Here is a 24732-nt window from a genome sequence, read left to right as displayed (position 1 = left end):
AAAAGGTCATTTGTATTAAGGCGAGACCTTAGGGAATGTTGAGGGGCGTGTATAGCTAAATCAAAAGATACTATATGCATCCAGTTTATCAAAAAGACGTATTTGCAATGTCTCGAGGACGGCTAAAGGTATTTAGTTTAAACTTTCAAGGGATGTTGAAAAATGTTGGTAGGGAACCCTCCCGTGCCCTTTTTACCTACGATGGCCCAAAGACATTTGATCCAAATTTTGGAATAGCCCTCTTGTGCAAAATAGTCCGAAAGTCAATTGACTGTGCTTCTAGGGATGACAAAACCTCCCACAGCAAGTCTTGTACGCTACATTTGTTGCCCCTTTTACTAATTATAAATCCCGCATGTAAACAATTTATAAATTGTACAATTTTGCATCCTCGGGCCGGGGCTATGGGGGGTATGGCATCCGTGGTGGTATAGCTATTGCACGATTTCACTAGTTTGATCAAAATCATAGTTGCGAAATTTCGACTGTTAATGAGGAGAGGGGTCACATTAAAAGGGCAAGGAGAAGGGGGCTGGTTTCCCTTCAATCTCTCTTCAACATCCCTCCGTATACCTTGAAAGGGTCAACCTATTACCTTCAGCCATTCCTTAGATATTGCTGATATTTCCTTTTCACAACCAGCAAGGACAGTGTGTTTTGATTTTGTTTGGTATCCCTCTCAAAATTTCCTTTAAATCTCACCATATTACTCTATGCTTTTTTGGAGGTCCAGGATCAAACATGCCATCTTTTGTTGATAAAGACCTTATATGTTAACTTGCATAACTTAGTCCTTGCACCAGAAGCTGAAAAAAAAACGGCCCTTGCACCAGAAGCTGGGGAGGGTCAAAAAAGGGGGGGGGGAAGGAAAAAAGGGAAGAAGGGCGGAAAAAATGAAGAGAAAAAGAGGGAAGGAAGGAAGAAAAAGAGGGTTGGAAATAAAGGAAAAATAAAGAGGGGGAAAAAAAGGAAAAATAATCTCCTTTGTTGAATATTGTTTTTGTAGTAGGTTTATTTATTTTTGTTGGTGAATTAGAATAATTGCTAAAAAAAAAAAAAAAAAAGAGATGAAGAGAGAAAAAAATAAGGTATTGGTATTACCAAAAAAAATAAAACAAAGAAATAAGAAGGAAGCAACAACCAGGAAGGGTTCCAGAAAGGAATATAAGAACAAACACTGCGTTTCTGAGCTTTGTGGCTCTCCCGGATGGAGATGTACCTTTAGAGGTAGAAGTACACAGATGGCTAAAACATTATGGAGTCGAAAAAGAGAACCTGATAGGTATAGACGGATCAGGGCTGCGATATAGAAAAACAATGTATGTGAAGTTCACCACTAGCAACGAGCTCCATGAGTTCCTCGCTAAAACTGAAGACGGAATGTTATCATTTGATGAAAGAGTTGAGTCATTTGATGCGTCGAAAGTTCCGAAACAAAACTCACTTTTGTGAAAATAGAAAGAATGCCGCTAGAAATGGAGTTTTTAGATGTCCAAGAGACATTGGAAAATTATGGTAGGGTTTTCTCATGCAAACGTGAGTATTACTCTGATGACGGATGTGTCGAAACAGCCAAAACAAGAGCAATCGCAAGCATGAGAGTAGATAAGAACATCCCTTCTTTCATTTTCGTTAATAGAATGAGAATGCGGATATGGTAAGATGGCCAAATCAAAACTTGCATTGTTTGTGATGAAACAGGACATTTAGCAGCTCAGTGTCCTTTTTCCTCACAGAGGTTGCAAAGAAACATAAAATCCGAACCAAATGGCCCTAATACAGTTAGTAGCCAAAGCAATGTTCGGCCAGAAAAACAACCTGCAAACCAAACCAACTTGAGACCCAAAGAAAAAGAAACTGGACAGGAAAAGACAAATGCTTGTAAGAATCAGGAAGAAAAAATAGATCGCGAAATGGAGAAAATGAAACAGGAATTCGAAAGATCGGAAAAGCGGAAAACGACCTGTGAATACAAGGACGTGCTAGAAAGAAAAAAGAAACTGGAGAAAAAAGGACAAGATGCTGATAGCGAAGATGAAGAGATCCAAGAGGCCCGCAGCAGGAGTATCTCACTACCGGGAGTACTCACTAGGGGTATGAAAAGGAACAAAAGATCCCAAAGAACAGAATCACAGACAGGGCAGGCTGAACTTTCGAACCGACTTGAAAGCATCGAAGGTGTGATCGATAGTGTGGAAGAAATCTTACAGAGCAGCAAAAGCCCTTCGGCAAACCAGGCATTGGAGCTAATCGATTACGCTGAGACGTCTTTCTCGTCGGTAGAAGGATTAGAAACCAAGAAAGCAAGAACCAGAGAAAATGCAGAAGACATGGTGATAGATCAGCAAGAGCTTCCAAAAAATTCGTAACTTTGAACGTAAATGGAATAAAGCAAAAAAGTAGACAAGTAAAACTAAAAAGGTATCTACTAAAAGAAACAATAGACTTAGTATATATACAAGAGAACGAAACAAGCGAATTAAAAGGTTTAGAGCCTGAATATAAGTATTTTACGAATTGCAATGCGGGTGGAAGAAGCGTGGCGATAATATATGAAGAAAAGCTCCGTGTAAACGACGTTCGAACCGATACAGACGGGAGAATTATTAGGTGTGATAAAGGTCGGTGCAAATCTGTCAACTTATATTCTCCATCTGCGTCGCAAAAAAAAAAATTACAAGAAGTATTCTTCGAAGAAAATATAGCCCCATATATACCTAAAGATATTGAAAACACAGTTTTCCTTGGCGATTTTAACTGTATAACAGATAGGCAAGATGCTGTAGTACAAAGTGACAATACTTGCTCGTCACTGAAACGATTCGTGCGTGATGCAGGCTTTCTAGACGTTTGGAAAGAAAAAGTGAATACAAGGAGTTTCACTCGGATAAGCTGGACGGCGTACGGAGGAGGAGCTAGACTCGACCGCATATACACGTTAGGTGAGATCCTTCCACAAATAGACAAAATCGAGAACAAAATTGTACCGTTCTCCGACCATCAAGCTGTGTTTGCCACATTGAGAAACGACGAGAAAAAAATCTTCTTTCAGAAATTTGTCATGGAATATGAATACTGAAGTAATGAGAAACAAAGTATTCACAAACGCAACAGAAAAGATATTAGAGGTACTGAAAACTGTCGAGAAAAGTAGCCTTCCGAAACATTGGGAAAGTGTAGGTAAACCAGCGATTATAAAAGTGGCCCAACAAATCTCTCGTGATACAGCAAGGTTTGAAGAGAAACACGTCAGCTTTCTATATAAAGTAGTTTACCAGCTAAAAGAAGAAATAAACGCAGGGAAAAACTCAAACAAGGAATATCTTGAGGCTCTATCAGAGATAAGAGAGGTTGAGCATAAGCGGGCAGAAGCAATAAAAATAAGAACTAAAATAGATGAACATATTCAAAACGAACAGTTAACAACAACTCTCATATGCGGGGAGAAGAAAAAAATAAGCCAACAACAAATGAGAAGAATAAGAAATCAGAAAGGGAAATCTTTTAAAACGAAAAAGATATATTAAACTAATGAACAGATTATTACCAGAATGTGTTCAAGAAAGAAAAAGAAGAAACCGAAAAAAAACAAAAAAAGGTACCAGAATTTATTGAGTATATTGATATAACAAAAGTAACAGATGAACATAATGAAATGCTAATAAGCGAAATCATTGCAGAAGAAATAAAAAAAAGTATTATCGGAAACGAAAGATAACAACTCACCGAGCAGACACGGCATACCTTGCGAATTTTATAAGTATCATGCAAATGAAATAACCCCGATTCTGTCTGAAATGTTCAACGAGATGCTAAATAGCCCCGATGAAAAAATTAGATGTATTGGAACAATGAAGCTCCTACCAAAGTCAGGAAATCTTGAAGAACTGGAAACCTGTAAATTTAAAGAACTGCGAATATCGGATCCTCACCAAAGTCCTTGCAAACCAACTAAAAAAGGTATTAGCTAATTTGCTAAGTAAGCGACAAAAAGGAGGATTAGATGGACGGAAAACAGCTGATGTTCTGAGAGCCATACGAAACGTAAAGTAATTTTGTATACGAAACGTAATACACGTGATGGAAAAAAAGAAGGAAAAAGGGAAATACAGAATCACAAGCTTTGACATTTGAAAAGCATTTGACAAAATAAGAAGAACAATCCTATTTATTATGCTAGTGGCATACGGTTTCTGTAAAGAGTTTATCGAATGGATAAAAAAGACCTTGGAGAAAATAGAACAGACAATTGCGATAGGTAATATGGAAAGCGATAGCTTTGAAGCAGAGATAGGAGTGAGACAGGGATACCCATTAAGCTCTTTATTGTTCGAAATATATATTGACCCTTTGTTGCGATATTTGGAGCAAGAGATACAAGGAATCGAGATAGGAGGAACCCAACAAAAGATAGAAGGATTTGTCGATGACCTCACGACTTTCACGGAAACAGACATGGATTATTTACGAGCTCTGCATTGTATAACTAAGTACTGCGATTTGTTCAAACTAGAGTTCGAACAAAGAAAAATGCGAAGTCCTGTGTTTAAGCGAAGAAGAACCTCAGTTTATTGGCGGGATAGAAAGGAAATATGAAATAAAGGTTTTAAGTATCCAATAGAGAAAAACATGGAAAGAAACGGAAAAAGTAAACTGGGCTAAAACATTGCAGAAGTTTCAGTCGGCATTGGTTTACGGCTATGGAAGAGCCTTCACAATATTTCAAAAAGCTCAGTACGTTAATATTTACTGTTGTCCAGTGATATGGTATTTCGCTTTAGTAACAAACCCCACAAAAGGCATCCATAAGAAAATAAAATCAATGATATATCAGTTCATCTGGTACGGAAAACCTCCTCCAAAGCTTAAACTTACAGATATGTTTCTAATGAAAAGCAAAGGAGGCCTACAAATAATTAACACAGAAGCCAAGATAAAAGAACTTCACATAAAACAATTATCGAAGAAATGCATTTTGAAGAAACAACCCCTATGAAAAGTTGGTATAACGTATGGGTGATAAATGAAAGGAGTGACTGCCCGAATTCGGTACAAAAACATTTCGGAACTGTCAAAGAATTACTGGAAAAAAGGATCGCAGAACCTGATAGAAAAAAAAATCAACAAAACGGATATGAAACATTGGTTCATTTCGCAGGAAAACATACCTCCAGTGAAAATTCTAGAGACGAGTGATCTTGACGATGAAAAACTGAAGAAAATGTTCGACCTGATACACTCTAGTTTTTTACCGCCGAAGGTTAAAGAGCATGCGTTTTTCCAAGTTCACAAAATACTGCCAACTGAAGAGAGAAAACATAGGATAGACCCCACCAAGTCGACTGGAATGTGCGGAAGGTGTGGAAATAAAATTGAAACGCTTGAACATTTAATTCTTCAATGCACAAGTGTAAAAACAGAATCAGAAGAATTGAAACAACTGTTAGGTAGTGAAATACAAGAAAATGAGGAACTGGTCAGCGCAGAAAAGTTCGTAGAATAAAAATTATGCACGGAAATCAATCAAACTAAGAAACACGAGGATTTGGCATACATTTCACACATTTCAGCTACAATGTTTGGAAAGCGAAATTGAAAGATACGAACTCAACAGTGGTCCTGAAAAAGGTAAGCGTTCAGTGGGATAGGCTAGTAGATATAAGGAAAGGCAAACATAAAGAAGAAAAGTGAAGGTAAAGGTAAAAGTGAGGGTTTTTTTGTTGCTTTTTTTTAGAAGAGAGTAAAAAAATGGAAAAGTTTTGTTAGAATTTATAGTCTGAATTTGAAATGTTGTTATTTAAAAAAGGAATAAAAATAATGATTAAGAAAGAAGTATTAAAAGTAGGATAAAGATAAAGTTTTAAAGAGAATCGAGAAGTATTGAAAGTAGAATAATGATAATGTTTTAATCAGGATTGAGCAGCCAAAGGGGAAATGAAAGATGAGTAATAAGGGTAAAGGAAATGAAGTAGGAAGGAAATGAAAGATTCTACCTGCTGGTATTTATTTGTAAAGGTGGAGTATTTCATTTCACTCTTACCTTTTTTTTCTTTTCTTCTTTTGTCTTTTTTATATTCGTATTTTGGGGGACGGGGGTAAAAGTGAATTATATGTCGGGGGAAAGAGGTTGATGAAAAAGGATATGAAAAGTGTAATTTAAGGTAACGATGGAAGGGGTGCCCTAAGGGGGAAGGGCAGCCTGATATATCGGATGAACCTAAAAGGTATAAGAAAATTGAAATGTAGTATACCTCTATTTTTATACCCTGGTATATTTCGGATTGCTCAATTTTTATATAATTTTAATAAATTGAATTTTTTGAAGAAGTTTTTTTATTAAGAAAAGAGTAGGTAACATTAGATAAATTATGAGATATTTTTAAATGAATTTTGAAGGTCACCGAAAGGAGAGGAGGTAGGATTTAAAAAAAAAAAAAAAAAAAAAAACAGCCCTTGCGCCAGAATCTGGGGAGGGTCGTCACCCCTGGAGGCATAGTTATTTGACCTATGGACTGTTTTGAACAAAATGACTCTAAAATGGAACTGGATGCATTTGGGAGGAAGTGGGAGGGGGGGGGTTGCCCACTAATTACTTTTGGTTCCTATAAAACGAACTAGAACTTTTGATTTCCCATCGAATGAGCCTCCTCTGAAGCTTATATGACCACCTCTTCCATAAAAACCATATATATTAATAATGGGCAACTTGCATAACTTACAGCCCTTGCCCCAGGGGCTGTGGGGTGGTTTAATCATCCTTGGAAGCATATTTTTTTTGTCTTTGGCCCGGGGTCTTAAATACAGGCGGATGAGGAAGGAGGGCCCACTGGTTTGTCCACAAGTCCCATGAGTTACAAACCTTCTTCCAGTAATGGGTTAAATTGCATTTTGATGCAGAACACCATCGCGGAGGAACCTCTATAGGAGGACAACTGCGGCGGGGTGTAAGATCCAGATCTATGGACAACGGCCTCTGCAAAGGGCTGCCTCGACCCTTTTGGGGTACCTGCAAGACTGGGAACCTTGCGGTCAACTCTATTCCCACTTGAGTAGTGGCGCCACTCGAGAAAATTATAGCCTAGTAAACGACACAGCTTTCTCTCTGGATTCTGACTAATGGACAATTCTTCTGGACTTGGTCTGTTTTGACGGGCGTATTCAGGCTGAAAAACCTCTTCCTAGCTAATTTATCTGCTATGGGTTGCCTCCCCGTTGTAGGATAATATTTGTAGGTATGAATATATAATGAGTCGGAGGTAATTGGCTTGAAATTGTCTGTGCAGGATTTTGACTCTTGTTGATAGAAGAACATCGCCAAGTGCTGAAAACCAGGTTGGGACCAAGATGGGCCCAGGATTGCACAAAGCCTCCATTCGTGGAGGTCCCATGGACTTCTCGCTGTCCGTTTCCAAGCCGTCTTAAGCACTTAGATGTAGACTTGAGAAGATATGGTATCCCCGTCCTGCACTGGTATCCAGAATCATTGCTTTTCCTGAGGTGAAAATAATTTCAATGATTTAAAGAACATAAAATTTGCAACTTGGAATATTACGACGCTAAAAAATGACTATCGTATCGACATTTTGACTGACGAATTCAGACGATTCGAACTGGATTTATTAGGAGTTTCAGAAACTCATATCCCAGGGGTAGGAAGCATGAAATTAGGTGATATAGAATTTGTTTAACCAGGCAGGAAGGATGGGGTGCATAGACAGGTAGTCGGGCTCATGATGAATAAGGAAGCTGCTAAGTCTTGTTTAGGCTGGGAAGGTATTAATAATGGAATACTAATTGCTCATTTTATGACTAAAAAGTTCAGGGTATCAGTTATTGTAGTATACGCCCCTGTAGAACCGATTGACGGAGATACTAGTGACTCAGATGAATTTTACTTACAGTTACAGGTGCAAATAGACAGGGTCCCAGTAGAAATATGATGTTATTACTGGGAGATTTTAACGCCCAGGTCGATAGAAATATGGATAGATGGTATCCTAGCCTAGGTAAACTTGGTGTAGGAAAACAAAACGGCAATGGAAACAGACTTTTGCAATTTTGTCGGTTTAATAATCTAGTTAGAACAAATACGGTGTTTGGTCATAAAATGGCTCATAAGTTAACATGGTATTCACGTGATGGTAAGACAGCAAACCTTATTGATAATGTTGTAGCATACCGAAGACTGGCAGGATCAATACAATATACTATGGTATATAGGAGTGCTGTAATTGATGTTAAAAGTAACGATCACCATCTAGTAGTGTCAAGGGTTAATTTAAAGCTGAAATATCGGAAGGGTAACTACCGCCCGGGAAGTTATGATGTTGGTAGACTCCAGGATGAGAATTTGAGAGAAACTTTCCAGGAACAGCTGATTACTAAACTTGAGAGTTTAAAATTTGATAATGGGGAAAATGGTCGGAATCATTTTAGAAAAATTATTTGTGAAGTTGATGAAGGTGTCTTAGGGAAGAAAGTTAGAACTGCAGCTAAGAATATTAGTGAAAAAGCTTTATGTTTAACAGAAAGGAGAAAGGACTTGTACAAGAATTTTCTGAGTGATAGATCATAGAAAAACAAAAGGAATGGAAAGAAAGTGGAGCAAGCATTAAAATATGAACTAGGGAGATGTGAAGTGGAGGCCATGGATAAAATTGCCGATGATCTGGAAGATGCAGCTAGACGGCATGATAGTAAAATATTGTACTGGCATGTTAATAAATTGAGAGGGAGTAGTCAACCCGGACTTGGCCCAGTTAAAGATAGGAATGGGGCCGCAATTAGCGATAAGGAAAAGGCTAAAGAGAGATGGGTCGAACATTTTGAGAATTTACTTAACCGAGATAGAGTTACAGGAAAGGATATAGAGGAAAATTAAAAAGTTTGTGATACCTTGGAGGTGAAGGAAGATTTGTTTTGTGAGGAGGAATTAGCGACAGTACTAAAAGGACAAAAAAATAATAGGGCTCCTGGTGCTGATAGTGTGGTAAATGAGTTTCTTAAATATGGCGGCTCTGATGTAAGAAAAAAGTTACTGAAGATTATGAATATGATTTTTGAAAAAGGGGAAGTACCTAACGATTTTAGGAAAACCTTAATTAAGCCACTTTGTAAGGAAGGTGATAAAAGTGAGTGTGGTAATTATCAAGGCATTAATCTGGTCTCTGTAGGTAGTAAATTACTAAGTAACATGATACTTTTTAGACTGAGAGATACTGCACACAAAGTTTTAAGAGAAGAACAGTGCGGTCTTAGAAAAGGTAGAGGATGTGTCGACCAAATTTTCACTCTTAGGCTAATAATTGAGAAGTGCCTGAGTTTTCAAACACCTTTGGTCCTCAGTTTTATAGATTATCAGCAAGCGTTCGATTCTGTTGATAGAGGAGCTTTAGTAATCAAGGAGTTAAGCAGTGTTGTGTTCTATCCCCCTTTATATTGATTATTTTGATGGACTTTGTCTTAAGGAGCACAGGAAAGGCAATGGGAGACCACGGAATCAAATGGGGAGGTAAAAATCTCCTGGACTTAGATTATACTGATGACTTAAGCATCCTAGATGAAAGTGTGAGTAAAATGAATGAAGTTTTAGAGGTTTTGTGAGTTCAGGGTGCTAGAATAGGTTTGAAAATTAATGTTAAGATGACTAAGTCACTGAGGCTAGGAATAGGTGATGATGAATTGGTGACGTTGGGTAATGAAAAATTCGATCTGGTGGGCAGCTTCACTTACCTTGGTAGTATTATTAGTAAAGATGGTGGGAGTAGCGAAAATGATGAAAATAGCATAGCCAAGGCTCAGGTTTTTTTTTTTACAGTTATAAAGTTTGGAAGAATAGGATGATAAGTCTGCAAACAAAAAATAGAGTTTTAGAAGCTACATTAATGACATTGGCCAAATTTGGCTCCGAAGCATGGACGCTCCGAAAAGCGGAGAAAGATTTGCTAGATGTTTTCCAGAGAAATTGCTTAAGGATTGTTCTGGGTACGCGGCTGACTGACCGTATTTCAAACAATAGGCTGTACGAAAAATGTGGTTCAATACCGCTCTCTAGGGCTATAATGAAAGAAAAATTGAGGTGGCTACGGCACGTTGTGCGGATGAAGGATGATAGATTGCCGAAAATTGTCCTTTTCGGCCAACCGTCTAGGGCTAAAAGGAAAGCGGTTCGTCCTCGTCTGGGGTGGGAGGACGTCATAAAGAAAGATTTAAAGGAAATTGGAACTTCATGGGCGGGTGTAAAAAGGAAGACTTTGAATAGATTGGGGTGGAGGAGGAGTGTATGTAGCTTTGTTGGCCTCAGGTGGCTTGGTGCTGTGGTGAGTTGTTAGTAGTAGTAGTAGTAGTAATTTGCTTTACTTTTACTTTACTTATGTTCCAGCATTATTTTGCTTTACTTTACTTTTACATTAGTTTTAGTTTGGTTCTAGCATTAGTTTGCTATACTTTGCTTTACTTTAGTTTGGTTCTAGCATTGTTCTTTGCTAGCATCACTTGCTAATAGCTCGGAAATCTAATTTAATATATGCTTTAATTTATTGTGTGGTAGAGTAAGTTAGCTGGCACCCTCCTAAGGGCTGCGTAGGGCTATGCGACAGCCAGGGACGTGCGCATAAGAGGGGAGCTCAGGGTCACCTCCGTCCCCACAAAAAATCGTAAATTTATGGACATTTCTTATTCAATTTATCAAATAAAGTTTTTTTGTGTTTCATTATCCCCCCCCCCCCCCCGAAAACCATTTACTATTGCCCTCCTCCGAAAAATCCCTGTTTACTTTCTGTTAGTAGTAGCTATGAGTAAAGGATAGAACACATCACTTATTTATATATATATATAGCAATGCTTTTGAGCGTGTTGTATTTTAAGTATCGGTAGTACTCTAAGGTCACAACCTGTATTTCCGTACAAATACGATTTTTTTTTAGATAGGTTTTCGTCGAAGTCTGTCGCTAATGCGTTTATCATATGCCGGATGATCGGCTGTGTAGAATTATGTTGACAAGCCGGTGAAAAATGCGCAAGTACCTTATAGGCTGTTAAAAACCGCATTTCAGAAAAATGGATTTTATTCGTGATAAAATCTTCCGTTATATCTGATAAATATAACTTGCTGCTACTACTACTAATACTGCTAAACAATTACTACTTTATACGCATTGAGGTAGCCTGATTATCTTAGAAAATATTTACGGCACATCCCTATTATTATGTGACATTGGCTCTTAGCATTGTTATTATTATCGGTTCTGTTCAAAGATTTCTAATAATAGTGGAGTATCACAACAATCCCAGGTTAGTCCATCTTTTTCTAGCGCAGCTTTGCTTTAAAAGAAGAAAAACAGCCTTATCTCAGCAAAGGTGAATGTGCCACAGAAAGGTCAGTGAAGTTGTTCACAACACCTTCCTATTATTGTTTGTGATTAGTTATGGCTTTATTATTATCAGGTTTGTTTAAAACTTCATGCTGAAGTTTTTTTGTTTATTTTACACCTGGCATTTGTTTGTTGTTTCAAAAAGGATATTTTACAGTTTAACTTCTGCAGAGACGGCTTTGCTTTAAAAGATGAAGAAAGGCCAATGACTCCTTTTATCAGCAAAAGTGGTGGTAACTGACAGAAGCTTTAAAGTGATACCCTATACCAAGCACAGGCTCTGAAGCTTGTACGAACCCATATTTAGCTAATGAATGCCAGCCAGGGTAAAAAAAAAAGGCAGTCCTAGCCGAGTGGATTGGGGCACTGGATTTAGGATTCTTTGTCTGAGAGGGTGAGGGTTCGAATCCTAGTGTATCCAGTTATCTGGTTTGGGACGAGGGTCAGTGGTGTGACTCTGTAAGCTCAGCCAGAGTCGACCCAGCTCTAAATGGCCGGCCAGGGTAGACATTTTTATTGACATACTCGACACAGAACTAAGAAGCGCTAAAACTGAGCTGTTTACAAGGTACATAAAAATCACACAAAAACAAACTAAATTACTTTATACTGTTAAAAAGAGCAGTGAAACGGGGAATAAAAGAATGCTGCTAAAAAGAGTAGTGAAACGGGGAATAAAAGAATGCTGATACCGCGTTCTGCGGCAATTAACTGGTTCCTTCTTGTTCTGTCTTTTGGTAAGTGGGTTAGGGGGTGCGTTCCGGGGGAGGATGCACCTGTAACACTGAACATAATAGTGTCCGTTTGTAAGTACCATTGTAGAAAAAAGACTTTGTTTTTTAGAAATGCCTGATGGAAGCAATGACCCTGGTTTAGTAGCAGAACAGATTGAAGACGCCATTCATGGTGATTTCAAGTGTACAAACGAGAAATATAAGAACAAAATACGAAGTCGGATTATGAACTTGAAAAGTAATAACATGCTTCGATTGAACGTTCTTACTGGAGCTGTCTCCGCTTCTAAGTTATCGAAAATGACTCCAGAGGTAACATCAACAATTTTTATTTACTATTTTTCACAAGTTGGAGTAATTGAAAAGCAAACTGAATTGACAAATCGGTGCATCCTGTGATTGGAAAATTCTTTGTTTTTTTTCTTCAAACGAAGTTTTGTCATGCTTAAGTAATATACGAACTGTTCCACGTAACACGTTAAGGTCAATCATTTTGACCAAAAGCTTCCGTCAATCGATTGATTAAAGCATGATTGACCGTCTAGGAACCGATTGAGTCATTCAAACTTTCTATCAATCACCGTCAACGCTTGACTCAAGCGTTAAACAGGTTCCTAGACGGTTAATCATGCTTTAATCAATTGATTGACGGAAGCTTTTGATCAAAATGATTGACCGTCTAGGGTGTCCTTTACAGGTTAATATTATTAAAAACAAATCAATGGAGAAAGAAGCTTCTTTTTGCTTTAATCTGGCTTAAGGTGAAGTATACTTGCTTGAATGGTTGAAGTCCGATTTTTAGCGTTGTCCACTGAAGAGTTATCCCTTTTCAACGGGAGAGGGGGACGGAGTAGCTTTGAAATTAACGACCTAATAACAGTTACTTATCTAGGATCCGCTTAGCACAAATAAGCTTTTTGCTGGGGGAAAAAAAATTGGAAAATGCCTCAAGCAGTAGTTTCAACCCTCCTGTAAATCCCCAAGTAATCAAGGCCGTTTTCAGGGGGGGGGGGGGGTAAAAATAATACCCCCCCCCCCTTCAGAACAAAATTCCGGATACGGCTCTGCATGTAATTCACGATTTTTTTGGAGCTAGTATTGTGTAAATAGCCACTGTTGAGTTTTTTTACCAGAATAAAGTGCAAATTCTTCTTGATGCGGCAGGGGGGGGGGGGGGGGTAACATCCAAGTTACAGATGGCACCTGCTGTGAAACTTTCTTTATTTAAAACAGTGGTTCTCAAACTGTGGTATGTGTACCCCTTGGGGATACTCAAGAATTTTTAGTGGGTACGCGGGTAGCCAACAAAAAAATAAAACAACTTTTTCACTCTAGAACTGGCAATTTTATATATATTTTAGCTATAGTTTACTTAGTATCGGTAACTGAGAAGCGGTACCTAAAATGTTTTGTGGGTAAAAAGGGGTACAGTGTCTCAATAAGGTTGAGAACCACTGATTTAGAATATGCAAGGGACATGATGTGTCTTTGTAAGATATACTGGATATGTTCCATGTTCTGTTGAAATTCGAACAAGGACTATATTGTATGATTATGATGACCAGTGGTGTTCATTATTTAGCTTGATACAGTAGTTAACAATAACATTATAGATAATAAGTTTCGTTGAGGTAATAATAAGCATCAAAATTTGAGGGAGTGATTCCTATTCTATGTCCAACACTAAAACACCTTTGTTATTTTTCTGGGGATATTTTATTTTTCCTCATTTATTATTATCATCACTAGAAAATTTTAACAATATAATAGCGTATCAGTCAAATGTGTTTTTTTTATAATGTTAGACTCACTGCTTTTGAACAGAACAATTAAGGACAAAGCCGGGTAGCTAGTCAACTATTGCATCTAGTGAGATAACCTGCGGAGTACCGCAGGGGTCTATACTAGGTCGTCTTTACAACAGTGCTTCAGTGTCTCATTTCAAAACAATTGAGGACAAAGTCAGGTAGCTAGTCAACTTCTGAAATTAGGGAGGTAGCTTGTGGAGTACCACAGGGATATATACTAGGCCCTCTTTAGAACAGTTCCTCAGTGCTTTAGAACAAAACAATTAAGGACGAACTCGGTTAGTTAATCAACTTCTGCAGCTAATTTGGTAACCTGCGGGGTACCACATGGGTCTATACTAGGTCCTCTTTTAGTTTTAGTTTTTATTTATTAGATTAATTATTACTTGTCTTATGCTGGTATAATCCTTTTTTCAAGTGATATACTTTTAATTGTTGCTGTACCATCAGTTGATATAATTTTTTCTGAAATGATAAAAGGCATTAAACGAGTTTATTGAGTGGACAGGTTTCGACATCTTGACATGAAATTATACTAAAACTAATTGCATTTTTTTCTCTTGGATTTCCAGAATTGTAATCAATATAGATTTAACAGTGAATAGAAAAATAAAGAAAGTAAAGATGACGAAGTATCTTGGGTTTTTGGTAGCTGAAAGTCTATCATGAAAAGTATATTCAAATATTATTGCGTTGAAATTGCCAGAATCTCTGGGAGTGCTTCGCCTTGTGAAAAATCTGGTGTCAAAAACTTCAAAAACTCCTCCCTCTGGTCACAAAACTGTTCCATTGCTTTGTTTTGCTATTTTACCCATATACGATATACCCATATTTGTTACAGTTGCTCTAAATGGTTAAGTGGATTTTTGTCATGTTACAAGTAATATAAAGGGTTCAAATAAAGCCGTTAAACTTTATGTCTCTTAAAGTTTCGATTCTCCATGGTATTAATGAATTTCACATTGAAAATCAGCTTCTAGATATTTTAAAAACTTAGGAAAAATATTATGTAGCAAACTAAAAGAAAAAAATAGATAGCAGTTTTATATTTTCACACATAAGTATTTGAGTAATCTGCCCTCTTCTTTTGCAAACGTTTCTCCATTAATAGTGACCTTCGTACTCCTGACTTAGCAACTGGGACGTTTATTTTGCGCCATATGCACCAGCAATAGCTCTGTAGGATATATTTCTCCCTTTCTCTCTCCTAGTCTTGATGCACGAGGAGTCTAAAATCTTGTACACCCATTTACGAGTACAACTAGAACGTCTTTCATTACTAGAAATTTTGCCCCTTCTGTAGGGGTAATAATTCCAATCTAAAATAAGAATTTAAATAGTCTGTTACCCTTCAATTTTTCTAGGCGTTTAGGCCCTTCCCACCTGAAAATAACCCTCGCGCAGAAAATACTCCCCCCCCCCCCAGAAAATTCTCCCATTTTAGAAATTTAAGTGGCTTTTTAGTAATTTGTCCGTTGCTTACAGATAATTTTTGTTATTGGGAAACATACGGACTTTTTTCGCGGGGGTTTTCTGCAGGGGGGGGGGGGATTCAGTTGGGATAACATTTTGGGGAATAATTTCCTTTCAGCAGAGATGTATTTTCCGGGGGACGGTAAACGCTGACCATCCCTTCAAGACTGAAGCGAAGGGATTAGTAATGATATTTGGAATGATACTGGTGTTTTGTCTTTTATGTAGCAATTATATGTAAGGATAATGGGCTTTATGTAACTAGAACGTCTATTATTTATATATTAATTTTGTAAAAAAGACGAGATGCTCTAATACTTTATTAGCAGTTGAGCAGAAAAGACTGGTGCCAACAAGCCCATTAGGGTTTTCGGGGTAGGTGCTGTATGATGTTTGTATATATGTATAAAATAAACTAATATAAATCCAAGAGATAGTATTGCTGAATGCATTTGACAATTCTCAAATATGTTGTCTGGCAAAGAGAATATGGATGTGTTAAAAGAATCAATGTGATATGTTTGTGTCCCCCTCCCAAAGTCTTTTTATTTCGACAAGACTTATATACCTGATGTCGTTGTTAACTGGTACATCACTTTAGTCATGGAAAACTATTAATTGTCATATAAAAAACCTTGTTTTAATTACTTTTTATCCTTGATTTCTCCGTGTTCTTCAATAGACTTATATTATATTTATAGGAAATGGCGTCAGTTGAGATGAAAGCTCTGCGCGACAAATTTGTCAAGGAAGGCATAGAAGACTCTCAATTGGCCGTTGTTGAAGGAACCAAAACAGATCTGCTCAAGTGTGGCAAATGTGGCAAACGCAATTGTACCTATAATCAGGTAAGATTATAGACATCATTTCCCCTTCTTTATACTTTTTTAAACCTAACTCCTCGTTTTATTGGCAGGGCCAGATTTAAAGTTTTGACGCTTCTAGGCCCAAGCGTTTTTGACGCTCCGTTTTTGCGAGATTTTTGGGGGAATCCCGAAAGTTCAGGGATAGTAGAAGCACTGAATAGAAGCTGAACTTACTTCTAAACTTTCGCCTACCCTTCTTGGGAAACATTTAACAGTTTATGAGTGGCAACGGAACTCCTGTGTTGTTTTAAAATCTCTTCTGTAAACAGGCAGTGCGGCAGTGGAGTGCACCTGGCACTTTGACGATAAATTACATCAGTCCAGTTTTTGTTAAGAAAAAAATCACTTAGTGATAATTTATTGCGCCCCAAGGCCCGGGCCTAGTTGATCTATGGGTAAATCTGAGCCTGTGTATTGGGGATTTGTTCTTCATAATTGAACGCTTGTACTTATAAAAATAAAGTGTTAGATACTTCTAGTCCTGTATTGTTATGCGTTCAGCCCTTTATAAGAGCAAGGAACCATCTAAAAAGCTTTAATGTGTGCCTAAACCTAGAATATTCGCCTAATTGCCATTCTATTTGCCTGTTTTAGCAATTTGCATTAACGCCTTGGCCGAATTCTTTCTCTTTACCGCTACCTCTGACACTTTTTGTCAGAGGTAGTCTTTCAAATCGAGGACAAAAAAAAAAGATATAAAATTTTTTTGCCGCATTTAGGAACTACTGATGGCAACCCGGATTTGACACTGGACTGGGAAGTAGGATTCAAGAGAAATTACTAGAAGAGTATAAAATATTGAGAGAAGTAAAGATGAGTAGGGACGAAATAAGTGTGTTTTGTACTCGTTACCCTAATGTACAATACAAAGTAGAAAAAGAGTTTGGCAATTTTTCCATCAAGCCAAGCCCTTTCAATCCGTATTTGTGATTACGAAATAGTCAGAATATAACCATGATTCTGAATAGTGGCTTGATCAGGTGTGAGTTTGACTCCCTGTAACATGGATAAGGCTTGCTCTGCAAGTTTGATGTGGCTCTGAACACATGGACTGAGGCTATTCCAATTCCTTTGCTCTTTTTCTGTTCTTCTAATGCTAGCCCTGCTACGCAACTATTAGCAACCTATATAAAAATCGAAAAAAAACTGATTCTGTCATTTGGATTCCAATATAGTGCTGCTGTTTAATCATGGGTCTGAAAATACAAGCTTGTTCTTAAGCTTGTGTAAGTCACTATTATTGAGTTGGTATTTTTGGCTTAACAGTAAATCATTTCATAGATTTTGTTCAGTATGAATGGAATAAATAAATAATTTCTGAGACCACACTGGCTAATCATGATAAAACGAAACAATAGTAAAAAAAGAGGAAAACGAAGATTATACAAGCCAGTGAAAAATATGGACTAAAATGCAAATATTTCGGTCAAGACCTCCGCTTGACCGTCCTCAGTGCAAGATAATTAAAATTATTTGCATTTTAAAATTATTTAACATTAAAATTATTAATACAAATCCAAGGATACTATAAAAAAATTTCAAATCTTAAAACAAGGCACAACTAAAATTTCAAGAACCTCTCCATGTAACGGTGAAAGGGTAACTGAATGAAAAAATACAGTACTGAATGGGAATTCAATTTTTTAATTTATACAGAGAATTTTGAAAACCTAAACGTTTTCCAGGTAAAATATCATCACAGGTTAATTTAGGTTGGAAGATGTGATTTTTTTAAATATTTAAGTAAAAACGATCAGAATTAATTAGTTCATTATAAATGGGGCTTAAATAGGTTTCTCCCGTGTCTCTATTGAGAGCAACCTTTCGGTGAATGTACTTTTTTATGTCAACTGCCTCCCTGAAAACTTGGATGAGACATTTAACAGGGGTAATAATGGAGGTGTTATCGATTAAAACGAAATGGTGTGGGTTGTCATACACACGCTGAGCCAAGGCGGAATCAAAAGTCTCAGTAATTTAACGTAGCACCATTGCTTTGTCGACTGAGCCCCTGCGTTCCCGCAGTCTCTTCCTGACGTACTGGTAGTTTCTTCCAACATAGAATCAAACTCAAGATCATCAAATTCTGTTAAAACCACTGCACAAAAGAAGGTTCATGTCATCTTTACCACTACTAAAATAGTTCTGGATTTTATTAGAATTTTTGAAGGTGGCATTTAAGTTATGTTTTTTAAGAATTCTTTGAAATTTGTCACCTAATTTGGGAAAATAGGGTAAAACAGTAAAGACTTTCTTATCATCCACTAAAGGGATGATATCCGTTGGAGGTTGTGGAGATGATGAATCTTTTTCTGCCTTTTTTTTGTCTTTTTTCTATGATGGATTCCAGTAACTTGATCCATTGCAAAACAAAATGTCCTTCAGATAATTTAATTCTGGGATTATATGAGCCTTTGAACAAATTCTTATGACACAATCAACTAAAGATATAACTACTCCTCTTTTTACACAAGGAGGGTGGTTGGAAGAGAAATGCAAATACCTATCATTATGTGTAAGTTTTCTATAAATCGAAAATTCAAGGCTGAGAGATTTATTGAAGATTAAGACGTCTAAGAAAGGGAGTTATTATGATTTATGACATAACAACAGAAACATTTTAAGAAATTTAAAAATAAATTTCTTGTGAATTATTGTCTCGATTTATCAGTAGTTGTACCGAACAATCGTGCTCAAAATCCTCCTCGGGGCCAAACTGTGGTGTTTTTTTTTGTGGATGGTGAAGTTTTCTCCACAGTAGAGTACAGACAGTCTTGTATCATATTACTATATTTTCCTGTTTAGCTTAAAGCTTTTTTCAATAGGCAATGCAAAGAACTCCCCCTAAAAAAAGTCCTCCGGATCCAACCCTAAATACTAATGAAATTTATCCATTTTTGCGCCATCTTGGCTGGTCAAGCTCTATCACAAAGCTCATATGAAAGCTCAAATTCTGAGAATAGGACAATGATCAGTGTTGGAGCTAATGTCACCATAGATGATAACGGATTTCAAGTGGTCCTTTATAGGAGCTCCAAAAAAAAGGAAAAAAACGTACCCAATCAAAAGTATTTCCCCTCCCCCTGTCCAAGTTTCTCCTTCCCAAAACTTAGGCATTTACCCCAAAACTAATCCTAATACCCCCTTTGAAATAACAAAGATTACTACAATAAGGGTTGCAATTTTCAAAATGTTAAAATCAATGTTTTCTTTTAACATTCACCATGATGGATCTTTGCAAATAGCTGTCCAAGATCAGAAATCAGCAGATATAATACTTAATCTAAAATCTCTTCTGAATACCCCAATTAATTCATCTGAATGGAACCCAAAACAATCCCCAACAGAAATAGTAGTATATAATGTTCCCCTAGAAATACCAATTCCGGAGTTAAAAGAAGGGCTCTCAGATAGGGCTGGTAGCACAATCCCTGTAGAAGATGTCACTCAACTGGGTAAACCCAACTCTAATGGATTAAAAACAGGTAGATCTTTCTTATTTACACTGAAGGAAAAAATTAATATCCCCGAAAAGATATTCCTATTTGGGCAAATCAAACCGCACAAGGAATACAAGCCAAAGCCTATCCAGTGTCAGAAGTGTCTGAAACTGGGACACACAACAAATAAATGCAATTGGATTCTCCTACCCTGTAGTAACCGTAAAGGCTCCCATCCTAAAGAGTTGAGGACTTCCAACAGCACTCAGCCTACTGGTATTAATTGTAAAGGCTTATATGAATCCACGTATAAATCACGATACTTTGCAAATAAGAAAACACCACTAACGGTCTAAAAAGCAACAGAAAAGGACATTCCATACCCTTTTGCTGCTATGGAAGCAAATGCTGCCCAATCATACCAAATAAAACTTATATTGAAATCAAATAAAACCCCCAAGTCAAAAACTCCCAAAGCACCAAGTGCCCCTTGCGAAACACCACCCATTAATATCCCCAGCTCATATCTCAATAAAAAAGAATCACCAAGCCAACTCGCCTCCGTGCCTAGTGAGATGAGGTCGGCCTGGTACCCTCTCCCAACGAGAAAAAACCAAAAACACTACCAGGAATCAATCCCTTAACTGACAAACTGGATGCACAACCAAACATGCAACCCCCAAATACATGCTTATTCATTCTAAACTGCAATGCAGTTCATGCGATGAATATACAACAACAACAGAAAACAAAACTCATTGAAGAATTGTTAAAAATCTATATCCCTAATCATATGCTCATTCAAGCAAAAAAAGACCTTGCTTTACTATTAACAAAGCTCAACATTGATACACAATCAAATGAAAAATAAATCAAGAACACAACACCTATCAATACTCCAGTGGAATGTAAGATCACTTACAGAAAATAAGTTAAATGAACTAATATATTTTTTGAATAATAATTCCATCAATATTGCTTGCCTCCAGGAAACTCATTTAACCCAAAATCAACAAATTCAGTCTCTGGGATACACTCCTGAGAAAGGATAGATCACCAGAGAGAAAAGGAGGTGGAGTACCTTTAATAGTTAAAAATAATATAAAATTCTGTGGTATCAACTTTCCAGATTTTGTAAATGATGTAGATGCAATTGGTATCAGTGTTTGGCTGAATAATACAAAAACTTACATATGAAGCTTTTATAACCCTAATGGCCAAACTACAGATGCCATGGATTTCTTCAGGTAGGCCTATATAAATAATTCTAATATGTTGAAAAATATCATTATTTGTGGAGACTTTAATGCCCATAGCCTTTTGTGGGGAAATAAACCAGCAAATAAATCTGGTAAGTTCATTGAGCGTATGATTTCAAACAATAATGAACTAGCTGTTGCTACCCCCCCAAACCTGAATACATATTTCAACCCCAAAAATGGCAGTTTCTCTACAATTGACCTACAAATTGTGTCTTTAAATATTTTGAATAAAATTTATATAAATAAAATTGATAGTCTTTGTACTGACCACTTTGCCATAGTTTGCTCCCTAAACGAACCTGCTGTAACCTTATCACATACCTCTAAATATATCATTACTAAAGCAAATTGGCCTATATTCAAAAACAAGCTAAATGATGAAATTACAAACCAAAATTCATGTATTTCAAACGCAACAGCTGACACATTTACTGAAGTTTTGCCATCTTTACTAATAAATACAGCTAATCATGCTATCCCCAGGACAACACCCAGGAAAACCTTCCCTAAACATATTCCCAAAGCATGGTGGACAAATGAGTGCCAAAATAAATGGAAAACAACAAAATTAGCTAGGAGAACATTCTTAAAAAAACCCATCACCTACTACATTTATAAAAAAATTACAAGCAGAATCTAATCTAAAAAGGACCATAATAAATGCTAAATATAACTACTGGAATAATTTTGCAAATAATCTCTCCAGAGAAAGACATGAGTCAATTATACATAAAGTGATAAGCCACATCTGTTGGAAAAAGACTTCCCCCAACCTACTCCTGTATGAGCTTATACATAATAATACCCATTATGACAATGATAATGAAAAAGCTAAGCTATTTGCCACTCTTTTTGTTAATAAGCTAACATCAAATAATTGTAGCAAAATGCCCCCAATTCCTGTGAACCCAAGATACCAACCTCACCCAGGATCCAAGTATATAACCAGCCCATTTTCAATCCAGGAAATGAATAATGAAATACATTATGTTAGGACCTAAACTAGTGCCAGTTACGAGAATATAAACCCTGCATGGATAAAGAATATCACCCCTTCTTATAAACAGGAACTTCTAAATTGTTATAATCATGCTTGGGCTTCATCTATATTCCCTAATATCTGGAAATGTTCGTCCCTCCTACCAATCCTAAAGAAAAATAAACCCAAAAATAACCCTGAGTCTTATAGGCCTCAGTCTTATAAGGTGAACTGAAGGTTGGAATCGAAACTATTAAGATGAAGTAAAAAATCGTTAAGTTCTATCTCTCCGTGATTCAACACAGAGATAACATCATCGACAAACCGGCCCCAGAACCGGTGTTTCAGAGGAAAAGTATTCAAAGCGGAGGTTTCAGTAAATTCCATGTAAAAAGTGGCCAAAAAAGGTGAAAGGCTTGTACCCATTGGGAGGCCATTTGGGTGAAAAATTGATTGTTGTACCGAAAATATAAGGAATATCTATTGCAAAGGCGAACAAGTCGCATAATGGTTTCAATTTATTATGTTTTGTAATCCATCCGGTCAATATTATCTTCTAGTTTTTTTTGAAGAGCAAGTTCACATTTTTTTATATCACACGATGTATTCATCGAAATGGCATCAAAACTGGCCAAAATTGTGTCTTTTTTATATCAAGGCTTTTTAATTTTTCCACAAGGTGTACTGAATTTTAATGTAAGAAGCTTGCGTCGACATAAGAGGACGAAAAATTGTGGATAACCATTTTCCAGAAGCTTGAAAACAGTCTGGAAGCTGGCGAACTATAAGACGCCACAATTGGGCGCAGAGGAACTCCATCTTTGTGAATTTTTGGGAGACCATAGATTTTAGGAGTGGAGCACCCTTTAGGGTTAAACATTTTGTGCATTTGTGGAGTAACGAGTCTTTCTTTTTGTAAAATTCCCAGCTCTTTTCGTACTTCACGGGTGAATTTGTCGGTGGGGTCTGACTCTATACGTTTATAAGTGTGAGTGTCGGACAAAATATCCGTAACTTTTTTGTTATATGAGACTTTATCAAGGATAATTTTATTCCCTTTGTCATCCCTGGTGGTAATGATGTCTGGGTCTTTTGTTAAATTTCCCAGAATTTTTGTTTCCCGAATTTTTTAATTAGAGGAATAAGGAGTGAAGTCAAGAAGATTATTAAAAAACTCCCCTCGAAGTACATCTGGATTTTACACAATAGCTCTTGACCCAAAAATGCCCGCCTCCACACTGGATACGAAGAATTCTATGAACCCACCGACAAATTCACCCGTGAAGTACTAAAAGAGCGGGAAATTTTACAATAAGAAAGACTCGTTACTCTCCAAATGTACAAAATGTTTTACCCTAAAGATTGTTTTGATCCTTATTTCATTGGTTTACCAAAAATTCACAAAGATGGAGCTCTTCAGCGCCCAATTGTGGCCTCTTATAGTTCGCCAGCTTCCAGACTTGGAAAATGGTTATCCACAATTTTCCATCCTCTTATGTCAACGCAAGCTTCTTACATTAAAAATTCAGTACACCTTGTGGAAAAATTTAAAAACCTTGATATAAAAAAAGACACAATTTTGGCCAGTTTTGATGCCATTTCGATGTATACATCGTGTGATATAAAAAAATGTGAATTTGCTCTTCAAAAGAAACTAGAAGATAAAATTGACCGGATGGATTACAAAACATAATATATTGAAACATTATGTAACTTGTTCGCCTTTGCAATAAATATTCCTTATATTTGTGGTACAATAATCAATTTTTCACCCAAATAACGGGCTTCCCAATGGGTACGAGCCATTCACCTTGTTTAGCCACTTTGTACATGGAATTTAATGAAAACTCTACTTTGAATACTTTTCTTCTGAAACACTGGTTCCGGGGCCAGTTTTTCGATGATGTTGTCCTTGTGTGGAATCACGGAGAGATAGAACTTAACCCTTTTTTACTTCATCTTAATAGTTTAGATTCCAACCTTCAGTTCACCTAGGAACTGGAAGATAATAATAAACTGCCTTTTTTAGACGTCTTAATCTTCGATAGATCTCTCAACCTTGAGTTTTTGATTTCTAAAAAACTTACACATAATGATAGGTATTTGAATTTCTCTTCCAACCACTCTCCTTGCGTAAAAAGAGGAGTAGTTATATCTTTAGTTGATTGTGTCATAAGAATTTGTTCAAAGGCTCATATAATCCCAGAATTAAATTATCTGAAGGACATTTTGTTTTGCAATGGATCAAGTTACTGGAATCCATCATAGAAAAAAGACAAAAAAAAGGCAGAAAAAGATTCATCAGTTCCACAACCTCCAACGGATATCATCCCTTTAGTGGGTGATAAGAAAGTTTTTACTGTTTTGCCCTATTTTCCGAAATTAGGTGACAAATTGCAAAGAATTCTTAAAAAACAGAACTTAAATGTCACGTTCAAAAATTCTAATAAAATCCAGAACTATTTTATCAGCGGTAAAGATAAAACGAGCCCTATTTTGGGCAGTGGTGTTTATAGGGTTCCATGTTCTTGTGGCTGTTTCTATGTTGGAAGAACCCATCAGTAATTGGGGGAGAGATTGTTGGAATTCAGGTCCTCAATCGACAAAGCTATGGAGCTATGCCAAAGGCCTGAGACTTTTGATTCCGCCTTGGCTCAGCATGTGTATGACAACCCGCAACGTTTTGTTTTATTCGATAACACCTCCATTATTACCCTTGTTAAATGTCTCATCAGAGTCTTAAGGGAGGTAGTTGAGATAAAAAAAAAGTACATTCACCGAAAGGTTGCTCTCAATAG

At 36.9% G+C, this 24732-nt stretch overlaps 1 protein-coding gene across 1 annotated transcript in view; it reads left to right on the top strand.

Annotated features, from left to right (window-relative positions):
- Positions 1 to 16235, top strand: part of LOC148945637 (transcription elongation factor S-II-like) — a gene marked incomplete at its 3' end in the record, with an annotated part of 45648 nt that extends 29413 nt beyond the window's left edge. Inside the window, exons 4-5 of the mRNA XM_089097734.1 lie at positions 12216 to 12418; positions 16089 to 16235. Of these exons, the coding sequence (XP_088953860.1) occupies positions 12216 to 12418; positions 16089 to 16235 (350 nt within the window). The remainder of the gene's footprint in view (positions 1 to 12215; positions 12419 to 16088) is intronic.
- Positions 16236 to 24732: the final 8497 nt, after the last annotated feature.

This window comes from Artemia sp. Qi Xiang Cuo, chromosome 12 (genome assembly GCF_049724085.1).
Source record: "Artemia sp. Qi Xiang Cuo chromosome 12, ASM4972408v1, whole genome shotgun sequence".
In the NCBI taxonomy this organism is placed as follows: Eukaryota; Metazoa; Arthropoda; class Branchiopoda; order Anostraca; family Artemiidae; genus Artemia; species Artemia sp. Qi Xiang Cuo.
The sequence above is the reverse complement of the archived record's forward strand: the minus strand, read 5'-3'. Positions and strand labels throughout refer to the sequence as shown.